The sequence below is a fragment of the Anolis carolinensis genome, chromosome 2 (genome assembly GCF_035594765.1).
Source record: "Anolis carolinensis isolate JA03-04 chromosome 2, rAnoCar3.1.pri, whole genome shotgun sequence".
Taxonomy (NCBI): domain Eukaryota; kingdom Metazoa; phylum Chordata; class Lepidosauria; order Squamata; family Dactyloidae; genus Anolis; species Anolis carolinensis.
Genome location: NC_085842.1, coordinates 167,421,262 through 167,436,933, shown reverse-complemented (window position 1 = coordinate 167,436,933; position 15,672 = coordinate 167,421,262). Strand labels below are relative to the sequence as shown.

Sequence of the window (15,672 nt, the reverse complement as noted above, 5' to 3'; positions counted from 1 at the left end):
TCCCCTCCCTCCACGCTTCTCTGGAGCTTGAGACGGCGCCTCCTCCTTAGGCTCCGCCCCCTCTCCCTCCCTCTCTGGCCCCGTGAGCGTTTTCTGTAGAGAAGGAGCCGAGCGAAGGTGAAGGAGGCGCGAGGAAAGCGGCGGTTGCCAACGCGAGGTATTAAACGACCGTTACGCCCGGGGGGGGGGGGCGTTTCCTTGGCAACGGGGAGGAGGGGGAGAAGCTTTGGTGTGGCCGTTACTCTGGCAACGTGGAGTGTGTGTGGGGGGGGGGCGTGGGCGAGGGGAAGCGTTTCCTTGGTAACAGGGCTGAGGGAGGGGAGGCTTTGTGATGCCGCTTGGAGGGATCCCCTCTCATCCTCATCTGTGTATACCAAAGTAGACGCATGTAGGTATGTTGTTTGGCTTGTCCTGCAAAGAATCCTCAATCGCTTGGTGGATCAGGCCCAATATTGGCAGGCATACTCTACATGTGTGAAGCCTGCAGGCCACTGAGGGGAGAAGGAAAGTGGATTTCAGAATCAGTTGGCTGACTGTGTTTGGTTCAACAATTTTTTTTTGTTAAAATCTGTATACACTAAGATTACTCCAAGCGTACACAGAAAAAATAGCTTCTAACCAAAAAATATAGATCAACATCAAACACTTGCGAGTGGGTGCCTTCAAGTTTCCTCAGTTAATGCATTTTGGATGGGGACGGATGGGGTTACACTCTCTCTGAAGTCACAGGTTCGGAGCTTGGGAGTGATCCTGGATTCATCCTGAAACAACAGCTTTAAACTACAGGAAAGATTCCACCTGAACATTAGGAAGAACTTCCTCACTGTGAGAGCTGTTCAGCAGTGGAACTCTCAGCCTCGGGGTATGATGGAGGCTTCTTCTTTGGAGGCTTTTAAGCAGAGGCTGGATGGCCATCTGTCAGGGGTGCTTTGAATGCAATTTTCCTGCTTCTTAGCAGTGGGTTGGACTGGATGGCTCATGAGGTCTCTTCCAACTCTATGATTCTATGATTCATCGTTGAGCCTGGAACCCCAAGTTTCAGAGGTGGCCAGAGGAGCATTTGCACAATTAAAACTTGTGCACCAGTTGTGCCCGTACCTTGAGAAGTCAGACTTGGCCATGGTAATCCACACTCTTGTTACATCCTGAATAGATTACTGCAATGTACTGTACATTGGGTTGCCTTTTAAGAAGCTTCAAGTGGTCCAAAGGGCGGCAGCCAGTCTTCTTAATGGAGCAGCGTACAGGGAGCATACAACTCCCCTGTTGTGTCAGCTCCACTGGTAGCCAGTTTGCTACCGAGCACAATTCAAAGTGCTGGCTTTAGCCTATAAAGCCCTAAACGATTCTGGCCCAGCTTACGTGTCTGAAAGTATCTCCCTCTATGAAACAGCACGGAGATTAAGATCTTCTGGGGAGGCCCCGCTTCCAGTCCTGCCCCCTTTGCAAGTGGGGTTGATGGGGACAAGAGACAGTTTTCTCAGTGATGGCCCCTCAGCTGTGGAACTCCCTCCCCAGTGATATTCCATCAGCTCCCTTCCTTCTAGCAATCGTAAAGAAAGTTAAAACAAGGCTTTGGGACCAAGCTTTTGGAGAATAAATGCAGTACAATAAATGAACAAAGAATCTGTGCAATGACAGTTCAGAATGGTCCTGGACTAAGACTTTGGATTATGTGATTTTAATAATCGATGTAACTCTTTTTATTTGTTTTAATTCTCTGTTTTTAATGTAGGTGTTTTACCAATTGTATTGTTGCCAATATGTGAAGCCGCTCAGTCCCCCTCGGGGTTGAGAAGGGCAGTGTACAAATACAGCAAATAAATAAATAAATAAATTTTCTTAGGGTTTTCTTAGACAAGGAGTACTGAGAAAGGGCTTTTGCCTGGTCCTGCCTCTGAAATGTAGCCCACAGCACCTGGTTTTTGTTGGCAGTCTCCTACCCAAGTATTAACCCGGGGCTGATAACAAAAAAGAGGGGGAAAAAACAGTCACGAGTGTGTTACAAAATAAACGATTACTAAATTACATAAACTACTAAACTATCTGGCAGTGACTTCCATCAATCTTTTCTCTGTTTATCAGGTGAGTGGTTTTGCAGGAGTTTGGTACTTACAGAGTTAGCAGCCACTGTAACAGTATCTTTTAAAAAGCAACTCCACTGTTGGACTTGATCTGCTGAAAAAAATACTTTTGTAATGTAAAAAAGACCTGGGTTGCTGTGAGTTTTCTGGGCCATATGGCCATGTTCCAGAAGCATTGTCTCCTGACGTTTCGCCTCCATCTATGGCTATCAACTTTGAAATTGTCTACATGCTTGTTGAGTTCAATGGCTTCTCTGTGTAATTTGACATGGTGGTTGTTAGAGTGGTCCAACATTTCTGTGTTCTCAAAGCCATTGAAATCCACAAACATGTGGACAATTTCAACAGAAAGTTCATGAAAATGAATGAAATCTGGCTACTAGTATTTAAAAAAACTCTGAAATCAGGACGGTAAATAAAGAACAGCACTCTGAAAACAGAGGAATTCCAGACAAGAAACAATCAGGGCCAGTTAACACCTCCCAACAAAGGATTCCCTCGGCAGGAAGAAGCCAAACTTTGAAGCTTCAAGGCTATTCAATGCTAATTAAGCTGTCCAGTTGAATCATTCATACTTGCCTCAAGCAGACAAGAGTTCTTTCTCCCACCCTGGACCTTCCACAAATATATAAACCCCATTTGCATAGTTTTCCAACAGACTTCATAACTTCTGAGGATGCCTGCCATAGAAGTGGGTGAAACGTCAGGAGAGAATACTTCTGGAACATGGCCATACAGCTCAGAAAACTCACAGCAACCCAGTGATTCCAGCCATGAAAGCCGGAAACACTCTCTGTTTATCAGTTGAGTGGTTTTGCAGGAGATTGGTACTTACAGGGTTAGCAACCACTGTCACTTGTATCTTTAAAAAGCAGCTCCAAAGCAGCTAATATAAATCCTTACCTTTGTAATGTAAAAAGACCTGGCTTGTTAAATTTCTGACCTTTGATTGCTGCTAAAGGTGTGAAAAGCCAGCCAGCTTTTTGTGGGTTTTTTTTGTTTTTGTTTAGCCTGGTTTGTTGGCGTCTGTCAATTTTTTTTTTGAATTTTTTTTTCTATTTTAACACTGTTTAATAGTTGGGAGAGTCGAGCTTTGGAGTGAGGGATCTGCAGGAGACTGTCGCTTGTCCTCTTAAGAGCAGGGAAATACTATTTGGCATGCTGACATGCTGTTTTGTCATCTGCTAGCTGGATCTAAAAAGCTGTGCCTTGAAACGTGTGATGGTGCTGTAATCCCTCACAAATTTAGGATGGAGACTTTGCAACCAGTGAGATTTGAAATCAACTGTATTACTTTAGCATACAATATAACTCTGTATCAGTGACAAGTTTTTTAAGTACGTAGCAGCAGGCTTTTTTGTCCACTGTAATTGTTGAACCAGAAGGGACAGGTTGGTGCTCGTGCACAACCTGAATGGATTAAATCAGTGTGGTCCACCCCGTGGCCCATTGGCCGCATGCAGCCCACCAATTCATTTTTGTTGGCCCTTACCCTTCTTATGGGAAAATATTTTAATTTAACATTTGGAAAAAATCATTTACCCTTTTTACTGCTTTAAGTTTTTAAGAATTCGTTTTCTTTCTGGAATGTCTCTGGCCCTCACATTCCTATACTAAAGTTTGATTGGCCCTCGGGTAACTAAAGGTTGGACCACACTGGATTAGATGATCATTTTTCAGTGTTATTGAGAAGAACTGTCCACTACATCTTCAGGACATTTCCTTTTTTGGTAGATGTTCACTTCCTTTAAAAAATGATTGGAAGCAGTTGATTTCGCAACTCCTTTAGAATCATTGCCTAACTATTTATGTTTCCAAAGCTGTGACTTGATTCTTGTCCTTTCCATGTGACCCAGGTGAAGAACTCATGCAGTATAGATGTTTTCAAGCTGATGTCATGTACCAATTCAGTTCATTTTTCTAAGCTAAACAAATGTGGGTCCTCCATCCTTTCCCCATATGTCATAAATTCTGAACTCCATGTTGAATGTTGTTGTTGTTGTAGGTGTTGCTTTTCTGAGTGCTCCCTGGGACTGGATCCCTGCCCATCCCTTCAAGAAGTGTGCATGCAATACACCTGAATTGCAACCAGTACCACCAGATCTTGTTCTTTTGCTTATGCCTTTGCTGAGAGAAACACTTTTATATGTTAAGATGGCATCAGCTTGATGATTGACTTATTAATTACCAGAACCAGAAATATCCACAGTATTTTCTTTGGAATGTAAGAAGAGTTTTGCTGGACTGAATCAAAGGTTGTCTAGTTAAGCATTCTGCTCCCAGCAGTCTTTAGGCAGAGTCTTCTTGGAATCTTGTGAACATGACATGAAAGTAAAATGTTCCTTGGAGCCCCAGCATCTTATGTTTAGAAACATAGTCTGCCTTCCAATTCCATGAATTCAATTCTATGGCTTGAATTTTTTTAAAAAAACAAATAAATAAAAAGCAATTTTTTAACATTTTACATAACGGAAACCCATTTTACTAAACCAGTGTATAATGGGATTTGAGCATCCATTGATTTTGGTATCCACATACCAAACTCCAACAGATAGCAAGGACTTCTGTATAATGCATGTGAATATGGAGGCTCCATATGATCTTTTTTCTGATAAACTACTACATTGTTTTCCATTAACTTGTCAAATATTTTAAGTGGTGTAATAGTCAGCATCACCACATCTAACAATCAGATCATAAAGGTGATCTAATCCAGTCTTTCGCTGATGCAAGAAATTCACTAATAACAGATGATTATCCAGCCAGTTTTAAAAACCACTAATAGAGAGTTTGACGTTTTTAGATGCTGCCTTTTGTCTTTTACATTGTAAGATTTAAATATGCTTTAACTGTTTTGATAATTTAAACTCTTATCTTCTTAGTCCCCCATGAGATGTAACTCCTGCCAGAAGTCTTTCAACATAGATGATTGAACCACAATTCCAAGAATACAGGCTTTTCCCAATGTTACCATCTGTGTTGCCAGCCATTTGCTTCCAGTATTCTCTCTCTTCCTAAACTATGTCTTTCAAGATAAATGAATGACAGAAACACTATTTACCTCTACCTCATCTTCATAAACAAAGCCTTATGGTAGAAGTACATTCCGAGCTATGTCTAGCAGTATCCTTTGCTTCCACGTAGATAAGTGTCAATGGTCAGAATTTTTAAAAAGATCTTCCTGAGTTTTTGACACTACACACCTCCTGCACTAAGTGATTGGGGTGGCACATTGCTGCCTCTGTCACCCGCAGTAAGATGTGATCAATTAATGCCCCATGTCTTCTTTATAGGGGCAGTCCCAGGAGTCGTTCCACACTTACAAGCTATGTAGTCCCCCTTTGTGCTCCATAGAGCAGAAATTGAGGGGGTTGGAGAATGTGTGGCCTTCCATTTGTTCATGTCTTCCTTTATGATTGGCTATGCTCACTAGGACTGGTGGACAAAACACTTGGACTTCTTATGGAGGGCTGTAACGTCCTTGATGTATCCAGGATAGCTGTTGCTATTGTTTGTGGACTGGTCCTGAAATGGTTTGACAGTGCCAAAGATAGATAATTTTTACTGTTAGATTAGCTTGCTCCCTGCATGCAACATCCTTTCATGCTCCCAACTTCTACATCTAATTTGCTTCCTCCTACTTATAAATTGTTTATCCCTGTCATCTTTCCAGAAGTGCTTAATTAGCCTGTTTTGCCCACATATTTTCATCTTTCCAAGTGATTTTGTGTTAATAGCCAGACCTCACACCCTAAGACTGTTTCTTCCAGCAGGGATGTCAACTTGTTGTAGATGGAGTGCTCTGTTGTCACCAGGAAGAAACATGGCTTATCACTGCTTGTTGCTCTTTGGTGTTATTTCAGTGTTTGTTGTTTCTTCCACTGTATACTCCCACTTCAAATAGCCAATTTTCATGCTCTGGGTTTTCAGCTCCTTGACAGTGGCCTGTTAGATAAGTTACTACATTGTGTAGTTAATCCCCCTGGTGCTTGTCTAGCTCAGTGACCCACAGCAAGCAACAGCTATCTCACTCACCAGAGTGATGTTTAACAGCACATCAAGAAATGAAAAGCCAACTACCAAACAACATTACCAGACCCCAAACAGTTCAGGAATACCAAGCAGCCTAAGGGGAAAAGTCTGTGGCAGTGAGTTCTGTAAGTACACCTCTCATTTATACCTGTACTTTTGGGTATACATATCCTTCTACAGCTGTATAAAAGTGAAATTATGAATGTAACAATCACATTTCAGTGTACCATTATTGAAGTAAAATATTTCAGGATTCTTCCCGCAGGCAGTTTAATGATAAACTTCCCTGTGGAGAAAAGGATATGTCCCATTAGTGCACATGCTGCCTTTCGCTGTCTCCTCCTCTTCTAAACTTTACATATGTCTTCCAAGCATTCTCAACCTGGTGACTGTAAATCTCTGTAATGTCCCAGCAGTCTAGTATTCTGTTTGGCACGTCTCTCCGTGTGTATACTAAGTTCACACAGCACTCTTAATTTTATCAGTGGGCCCTTTACATTTTTGTTGCAGCTGAACAGCTTTGAATGAACTATTTCTTTCAATCTGGTTGGGTGACAAATTATTAGAAATAGAAAACCTAGGAAGGTCTAATACAGTAAAGCACAATCATAGATTGAGAAGTAATAAATAATAAATCTTCGGCCTGCCACCCAGCATGAATAGGGGATGTGTGCATTTGCTAGTTGTTGCCCATAATAGGTTTTGACATATTTGTACTCTGCTCTTTGTCCAAAGAGCTTGGGGTAGTGGTATACATAGGGGTCAACTTATTTTATCCACATAATAGACCTGTAACATAAGTTAGTTTGATCAATCAGCTGCGTGGATGAGCACAAATTTGGTTTTAGTCCTTCCAGCAACGACTTGATGTGATGCTCTGTTAGATTGTTATGTTTTTAATTGGTATTTGTGGGTTTAAATATTGTTCTAAGTCTATTTTGGTGTAATTTAATGTGTTGTTTCCCATCTCAATCCATAGGGAGAGGCATATAAGAAACATAATAATAAGAACAACAACAATAATTTGTTGTTCCTGTTTCTGCTCCAAACTGGTTAGCTACTACGCTCAGTCATACTAACTTATTTATTTCATAAAAATTGGCAAGGATGGAAGGCACAATACTGATTTACATGTAAAGCTGTGTGTCACCTTGCAACAAAACATTACAGTTATGTTACCAAGCAACTCAAATTTGACTTGTAGAATGATTTTTTAAAGTTCAATAAATGAAAAAATGTACCATGAACAATTATTCTCTTTGACACTATCTTCAAACAACAGATTTTGGATTCCCCCCCCCCCCCCCCCCATGGATCAGTTAGGACAGGAAAAAAAAGTCTGACACTGAACTCTTCAGAGTGGAATCTGTTGCTTTAGGTTTTTTTTTTAATTGGTAAATGGTGGTGACACCTTTGTGAGCCAAACTTCATTTGAGACCTGGAGAAGGTCATAATGCTGGGGAAAATGGGAGGACAAAGGAAGAGGGGCCGACCAAGGGCAAGATGCATGGGTGGTATCCCTGAAGTGACTGGCTTGACCTTGAAGGAGCTGGAGGTGGCGACATCCGGAAGCTCTGGCATGAGCTGGTCCATGAGGTCACGAAGAGGGAAGTGACTGAAGGAATAACCAACAACAGAACATCATAGTGGATGTGGGCATGAAGATTTTTGCAGAGAATGCCTAAGATTGGGGCTATTGCTTTCAGCTGGGAGTGAAAGCAACAGGCTGAGGGAAGAATGTGTTTTTGACAAGGATGCCAGTTCAGGCAGTGCTGGCATGTCCCAAGTCAGTAGGCTCATCCTTCCCTTTGGACAAAGAATGAAAAGCATCAAGGTGGGACTGTGGTTTTTATTTTATTTTTAAATTAAATCTGTGGCTTTGAATTGTAATGAGATTAAGGAGATGGTGATATTCCCTACAGCAGGGGTCCTAAACTTTTGAAGCAGAGTTCACAGTCCCCCAGACTGTTATGGGGGTGGACTATAGTTTGAAAAAACATGAATTAATTCCTATGCACATTGTACATATCTTATTTGTAGTGGGGGGGAAACATGTAAGAGCAATACAGTCTTTAAAATGAAGAACAATTTTCACCAACATAAACTTTTCAGTATTTCAGTGGGAAGAGTGAACCTGCTTTTGGCTGATGAGATAGTCAAGTTAATTAGGATAGTTGTTGCTTTGTGCCTTCAAGTCGTTTCACAATTAAGGCAACCCTAAATCTAAAGTTTAGGGCGGAGACTGGGTAAATGACCTTGGAGGGTTGCATCCAGCCTGCGGGCCATAGTTTGGAACTTCTGCCCTCAAAGGTCTTTTAGTCTTCAAAAAGCTCAAGAATTCTTCTTTGGATTCAGTGCCCAATCCAATTTCACTGTTCTTTCATTTCACTGTTCTCTTAATGTGGAAATATGTGTGACTAGAAAATTATGCCAGTAGACATTGTGTATTATCTTCTTCAGTGATGCACGTAAGATGCCCTTATGTGTGCACTTTACTATTTAATCTCTTGTATTGTAAAGATAATGGTAGCTCCACAGATACCTTAAGGGGTTAATCCAGATTTTCAATAGTTACAGGCATGAATTGTGTAAACCTAAGGAATTTGAAGTATATAAGACAGATTTTATAATGGACTGGTGTACCAAAGAAAGAGAAAGATTAGATTGTTGCTAGGGTCAGGAAGAGAAATAATAAGAAAAGACAGAGGACATATAAGAAAAGGAAACATTTTTGAATATCAGCAGCTTGTACATAACTTTTAGGAAGTTATGTGCAAATATTCCAAATATTGTTACCACTACTTACAGTTTTGATGACTAGAAAAATTCTTTTTATGAAATATACATTGGAAACTGAGATTGCTGTGGTAGTATCCTTACCATATTGCATAATTTCCAATAAAACAGATGTTGTTTACTAAATAAAGTGCTGGCATTAGAGTAGATAATTCATTTTTGCTTTTATAGCAGGAAAGCTGACTTTCAGATGTTGATGGGCTCTAGTTGCCCATATTCCTCACCATTATCGGCCCATCTCTATTTCCTACTCACCCCTTTTAGAGAGACTGATACAAAATTCAGTCCAGATGTCTGTCTTAAAATCTATTTGTGTACTGTTTTGAAACAAAAAATAATTGCCTAACTTTTGTGTCTTTTCTGAAATATCTGCCCATCTGCAAATTTTTCAGCTATGCTGAAGCAGCTTGCCAAGCATCCTTGGAGCTAAAAGCTTGTGTAGAACAATACAAACCTAGCGCCCATAGCATTTTTCAGAGTGGCTTGGACCTCTATGTTGCTATATAGTGTTCCCTCACTTATTGCGGGGGTTCGGTTCCAGGACCACCCTCAATAAGTGAAAATCCATGAAGTAGGGACGCTATATATTTATATATTATTTTAGTAGTTATACACTATTTTAAGTCTTTATCAACCAATCGTGTGTTGATAAATCACCTCCTTCTCCTCCTGTTGCCGCTTGGGCTCCTTTTCTCTCCCTTTGGCTTCTCCTTCCTCCCTTCAGTAAATTGTGATTTTTTAATGATTTATAATATTCTTTTAGAGTTCATTGAAAAACTGCAAAACAGCGAATCTGTGAAAAGTGAACCGCGAAGTAGTGAGGGAACACTGCATATTGACTCAGGCAATCCATAATTTTTGTCTGGAGTCTCTTATGGATTAAACTGAATGGAAGATGCCCTGCCAAGATATTCCAAACTGTGCAGGTTCTTGCATGTATTAGCCTTTTTATCTCGGAAGTGGAAAACTATGGGCCCTTCCTCACAGCCCAATATCCCAGAATATCAAGGTAGGAAGTCCCACAATATCTGCTTTGAACTGGAATATATGGCAGTGTGGACTCAGATAACCCAGTTCAAGGCAGATATTGTAGGATTTCCTGCTTTGATATTCTGGGGTGTGGGGCTGTGTGGAAGGGCCCTATGTACTGTACTTTTGATGATCTGAGTCGACCTGGAGAGGCATACTTTCAGGAAGCCCAAAGAAGACCTTTTTAGGACATTAGATGTCAAAACTATCACTTTAATCACAAATGGATTTAAGCTGTAAAGTTGAATAACCCGGGCTGTGGCGCAAGCTGGTGAGCAGCCAGCTGCAGCCAGCTGAGACCAATCACTCTGACCAAGAGGTCATGAGTTCGAGGCCAGCTCGGAGCCTGTTTTTATCTTTGTCTTTGTTCTATGTCAAGGCATTGAATGTTTGCCTTATATGTGTAATGTGATCCGCCCTGAGTCCCCTTCGGGGTGAGAAGGGCGGAATATAAATACTGTAAATTAATAATAATAATAATAATAACAACAACAACAACCATTTTTGAAATTCTGATCATCTCTTCCATTCATATTACAGCTCTTTACCTATCCTGTCTGCTAGTGACTTAAATATTATTTTGAAGCTGAAGCAAGGAGCACAAGTATTTTTATTTTTAAAACTGGGTATTTTTTATTTTAAAAAACCCTCAGTTTTTAAGGAAATAGCAGAATTTTCTCTGGTCATAAAGTGCTTGATAATGTGTAAGGAATTTTTGATCTGTCTACAAGGTATAATCAGATTGCTGAAAGAATTGAAGCTTGTCACTTCAAGACAAAGATCACATTGATTTCCCTATTTTTTTTCTGTTGTCCTCCTGTCTTTCTGCCTTCCACCGTACTGATCCTTTTTGGAAGAAGTTGTTCCTTCCTCTTTGTTATGTAACTATTTTCTCCTACTCCCCCCTTGAGTACTCATTAAGAGTGCTTTGAATTAAAAATGACTAAAAATTAAGTGTATTGTTATTTTTGTCAGGAAAAAAAAAAGGATTGCCATCATATAAGAAACAGACAGGCTTTTGCAATACTGATCAACAACAGGATATTATTTTATTTGCAACCATTGTGTCAGCATTGAACATAGTGAAGAACGTTCTGTTGCCAGTTTGGTGTTACCATTAGGCAGTGGGAAATGTCATGTTTGTGTCAACCCCAGTGACTTCAAGGTATCAGAGTTAAGCCTTCACCTTGAATTTGACCTGAAAGACATGAGTTTTATTGCAGTATGCCTGTAATCTCACCTTTCAGTCCATGCCACAGGATGCAGCTGCTTCGCTTTTAGAATGGTCTTCAGCTATGGTTGGATTTGCTTGTAACCATATAGCATTTATTGGATTCCTCCCCCTTCCCCCCAGGTTTGCTCTGGCATTAATGCAACTTCTGCTGCCCCTGATAAACCCGTAATTCTCTGTTGTCTTTAGCTGTTTTCCTGTGTTCATTTTACCTTTGTCCTCTGTGTTTTATGGCCCTCAGCCATTCGATCTTTGTAATCATATTCTGTTCTAATATACTTAATATACTGTTGGTGCAAGGAAACTAGTCATAGTGGCTAACAGTGAGCTTGTCCCCTTTTCCAGAATGCACATGATTGGGGTTTGCACTGCTTCACTTGGCTCACTTGGCCTCATGCGGTTTTTTGGTGTCTCCTGGACATGGAGTATTGCAGCTGCTCTGGGCATTTACATTGGCAGTGGTGGCTGGGCATTTCTTCGGATCATCTTTAAGACAGCCCTGAGAGATCTCCTGTAAGTACAACTTTCTCTTATGCCAAAATGTGAAATTTTATTGTTTTCATAAATAACTGATTTATTTCCACAAATGATAAATACTGATATGCCTTTGTGCCAGGCACTTCATGGGACCTAGGATATGAACTTTAGTTTGTCTGAGAGTGCAGATAATGACTCTTGTAAAATGATGAATGGCTTTATGAACATACTCCCTACGCTTCATTTCAAGTGTGGAATTTTGTAGCTCTGCCTACATTCATTTGGAATGAACGGAGGTACTAAATTGGCTTTGTTGCTACTGCTAAATAGAAAAGAGGTCAAGATACAAACTTCTAAATCTTCTGTTTAAGTCTTGTGTACATATGAGCTAGGTGAACCAAGGCTTCAGATGCCTGGTTTATCCGAGGACATGGATGAATTGGTTGGCTCATCTGCACTAAAAGAAATGCTCTCATTATGAAATGGGAGAACAACAAGTGAAGCATTTGCCAGACTGCTCTATCTATAAGCAAAATACTGCAGTGTTCATGAACATCTTAAAAAGACATCCCACTCCTGACAAAAAGGAAGACTGTTGATATAGTGTATATATAATAAAAGTGAAATATGTTTCTATATGTCTGTGTATTTTCCAGTATGGTTCCCATGTCCGGAGAGCCATGAAAATCCCACTGATGATAGATCTGGACCAAATTTGACACATATACCCATCATGACCAACTGAGAAAACTTGCAGGGTTTTGATGGCGGGGGGGGGACTGATAAGATAATGAGAGTTGTATCTCCAGGGCACAAGGCACAGAGGCTGCTCTCTTGAAGCCCTGAACACTGGCGCTAGCTCTTAACTCTAAATGTTAATATGTCAAAGCAAAAAGGGCCGAGCAATGGCTCTTAACTCAAAATGTTTGGATGCCAAAGCAAAATAGGCCAAAAGATGGCTCTTAACTCAAAATGCTCTTAAGTTGGGATGCTGTTACGTCAAGGATCCACTATATGTATGTGTGGTAAAGAATACTGAGCCAACACAGCATGGTCCCTCTAGCTTCTAAATCCTTTTAAGTCACACTGATGGGATGACCTTGAGTTTCTCATAAAATGTTTGTGACTATAAAGGGAAACCTCATTTCTATGCTGCAGCAAATAAAACAGGTGATGAAGGGAGGGAAAACTATCTTTAAGCCAGCTTTACATATTTATTGGTAATCATTGCTGCCTAGGAAGTAGTTTCAGATCTGTGTATACATGGGTTTTATATTATTTCATAGACAGATGTATTTTCTGGCTTAGAGATAGAAAATATATGATAAATCCCCAACATTCTCCTGTCTGCTTGCTCTGTCATTGAAATCAGCACTTATGCATCTTTGAGGTTCTATTGTTACCAAAGGATTTAGGGCTCCTGTGCTTACAAAGATCGCCTCCTTACAGTAGCTGTCAGTGCCCTCTGGATCTCCACTTCCTCCCAATGGTGTGACAAGTGAGAAATAACAGCAAAGAAGAAAGCCTCCTTAAGAATATGGAAAGTGCAGCTAATGCTTGAAAAGGCTCTTCTGTTCTTTTCCTGGCAGAGCTCAGGGTAGGGTCACTGTGACAGGCCAGTCTCGTTTGGCAAAGGACCAACTGCCTATTACTAAACCAGCTTCTTTCTCCAGGACATCTACTTTGGACACTCACAGTCAGGAAGGCTGTGTGGTTTTCAAGAGGTCACTGATTTGTATCAATGGTTTGTTCCTCTGAAGAGTCTTCCAAACTCCTCTTTGATCTACAACAAAAGGAAATTGTCTACTGTCTTTCAGAATTTAGTGAAGTAGAATGTGTTAAGTGCTATTTAGCTGGTGATCTTGATACTACCATGTCCGTTTTCTTTTTAACGGATCTATATTTTGAATAAACAGGATGCCTAGAACAGAGAGAACTGAGACTGTCCATTACAATTGATGTTTTTCCAAATACAGTCATACATAGACATATAGAAACATATTCACTTTCATTATATATATATATACACTATAGCAACAATCTTACTTTTTGTCAGGAGTGGGGTGTCTCTTTAAGATGTTAGGGATAAATACAGTCCCTAAGTTACAAACAAGATAGGTTCTGTAGGTTTGTTCTTATGTTGAATTTGTTTATAAACCGGAACAGATACAGCCATATATATACATATATAAAGCGTACATTTCAAAAGTGTAACTCTAGATATAGATATGTGCTTTAGATAGCATATGGAAGGATAAACACTCCTGTGTTGTTTGTTTTGCTGTCTGTGCCCCTGTCCTGAAGATTTCACCTCACTTTCTGTCTCTATAATTGGATTTTGAAAAATTTGACTTCTTTTGGAAACAAGGATTGGTTATAAAGTTTCAGTGGAGACACCATTTTTCGCATGATAACTCTTTCAGTTGTGGATTTCCCTTCCAAGGGTGGATTTCTCTCCCTTCCTGTTATCTCATCCCTCTTTATAACTATGAGTCACTTTTAAGTCGGATGTTTGTAAGTCAAGGATTGCCTGTAGTATATAAAACAGAAATTCTATTTGTTTTTCTTTAAAATTTTATCTAAATGATTCTTCAAGTTAATATCAATATCGAACTGCAGTTGTACCAAATTCTCAATTCCAGATAGCTGTGGGTAAAGTTACCTTCAAGATCTAGTTATAAACTAAAACTTCATAAATCTACATGCCTCTGCACTCTTTCTAAGCAGCAAGCACAAGTGAAATAAATTTTAGAGTCTGCACATCAGACTTAGGCTGTAATCTGAGCACCAACTTCAGAGGAAGTGTGCTGCGGTCTGTGAACTGACTAAATAGTTCTAGGCTTGAGCCACTTGCTATTTCATTGATTTTGCTACAAACTAAATAGTTGCCATAGTTGTCAACTTAATTCATAAAGTGTAAGGAATTTCAGTTCTACTTATTTTTTAACTAGATATGCCGAAGGACCAAGACATGAATGTTTGTGTAAATTGGTAATTTTGATTGCGCCTTTCTACTTGTAGTTATGATCAGATGCTGAAAATAGAGCATTTAACTTGCAAGTGTTCTTCCTGTCCTCTCTCTTGTTCCTATTCTGGTTTGCCTTCCATGTTCACTAAATTGAGCACAAAACTGCAGACAAGCAAACAGTGTATCTGTTAGTGCTTTATGAACATGTAAAAGCTACCTTGTATTCAGTCAGATCACTGATATAAATAGCTTAGTACTGCCTACTCTTATTAGTGACCCCCCTCTAAGGTCTCATGTAGGACTGTCCCAGTTCTTCTCTCCAAAGCATTAAACCTAAGACCTTCTAAATGCAAAGTACTTACTCTGCCCACTGACCAGTTGTCATTCCCTTTACTTCATTGGAATTAAAGAGCATTCTGAAAAGTGCTTTTCTTTATTGTCTGTTTCTACTTGTCTATTTAATTAACAAACAGGTCATAGTCGCAAATAGGGAGAGAATAATGCTAAATGAAAGAGGAGGAAGAAGGCTAAGTGGAGAGCAGTATTTGCAAGGCTTTCTCCCTTCTATGTGCAACAGTGAGGGTTTGTAATAGCATACAAAACTAATACTGTGTACAGAGCTGGTTGCAGACAGAAAGCCTGTTTTGGCAGCTTTTTCAGATGGCCACAGTAGGCTTAATTTCTGTGGCCTAACTTTATAAAGAATTTGGAATCCTAAAATCAGTTTTCAGTCTTACTGTTAAAGAGGATTCCCTCTCCCTTGGTATGTAGGCCTAGTATTTTTACATGACAATGTGTAACATGGTGGCATTCTATGGCTCTCACTTCCCCTGTGGCCTCCTGTAATATTCTTTTCTCCTGCCCCCTTTTAAATGTTATTTTTCCTCTTTCATTAAACTTTATTGAAAGTGTTCTGCATCCTAGCTGAAAGCATGTAATTTACAATATAGTCTGCAAATTAAGAAACATAATGCAGAATAAAAATATTTTGGGTACTATTTACTTACACGAATATGTAAACAGCATCAAGCAAGCACAATCATAAGTGTATGTCT

General features: G+C 39.9%; 1 protein-coding gene across 1 annotated transcript in view; it reads left to right on the top strand.

Annotated features, from left to right (window-relative positions):
* slc27a1 (solute carrier family 27 member 1) overlaps positions 1-15,672 on the top strand; it is a 39,157-nt gene continuing 23,485 nt past the window's right edge. Inside the window, exons 1-2 of the mRNA XM_003223204.4 lie at positions 1-157; positions 11,518-11,685. Coding sequence (XP_003223252.1) covers positions 11,519-11,685 — 167 coding nt within the window. The 5' untranslated portion in view covers positions 1-157; position 11,518. The remainder of the gene's footprint in view (positions 158-11,517; positions 11,686-15,672) is intronic.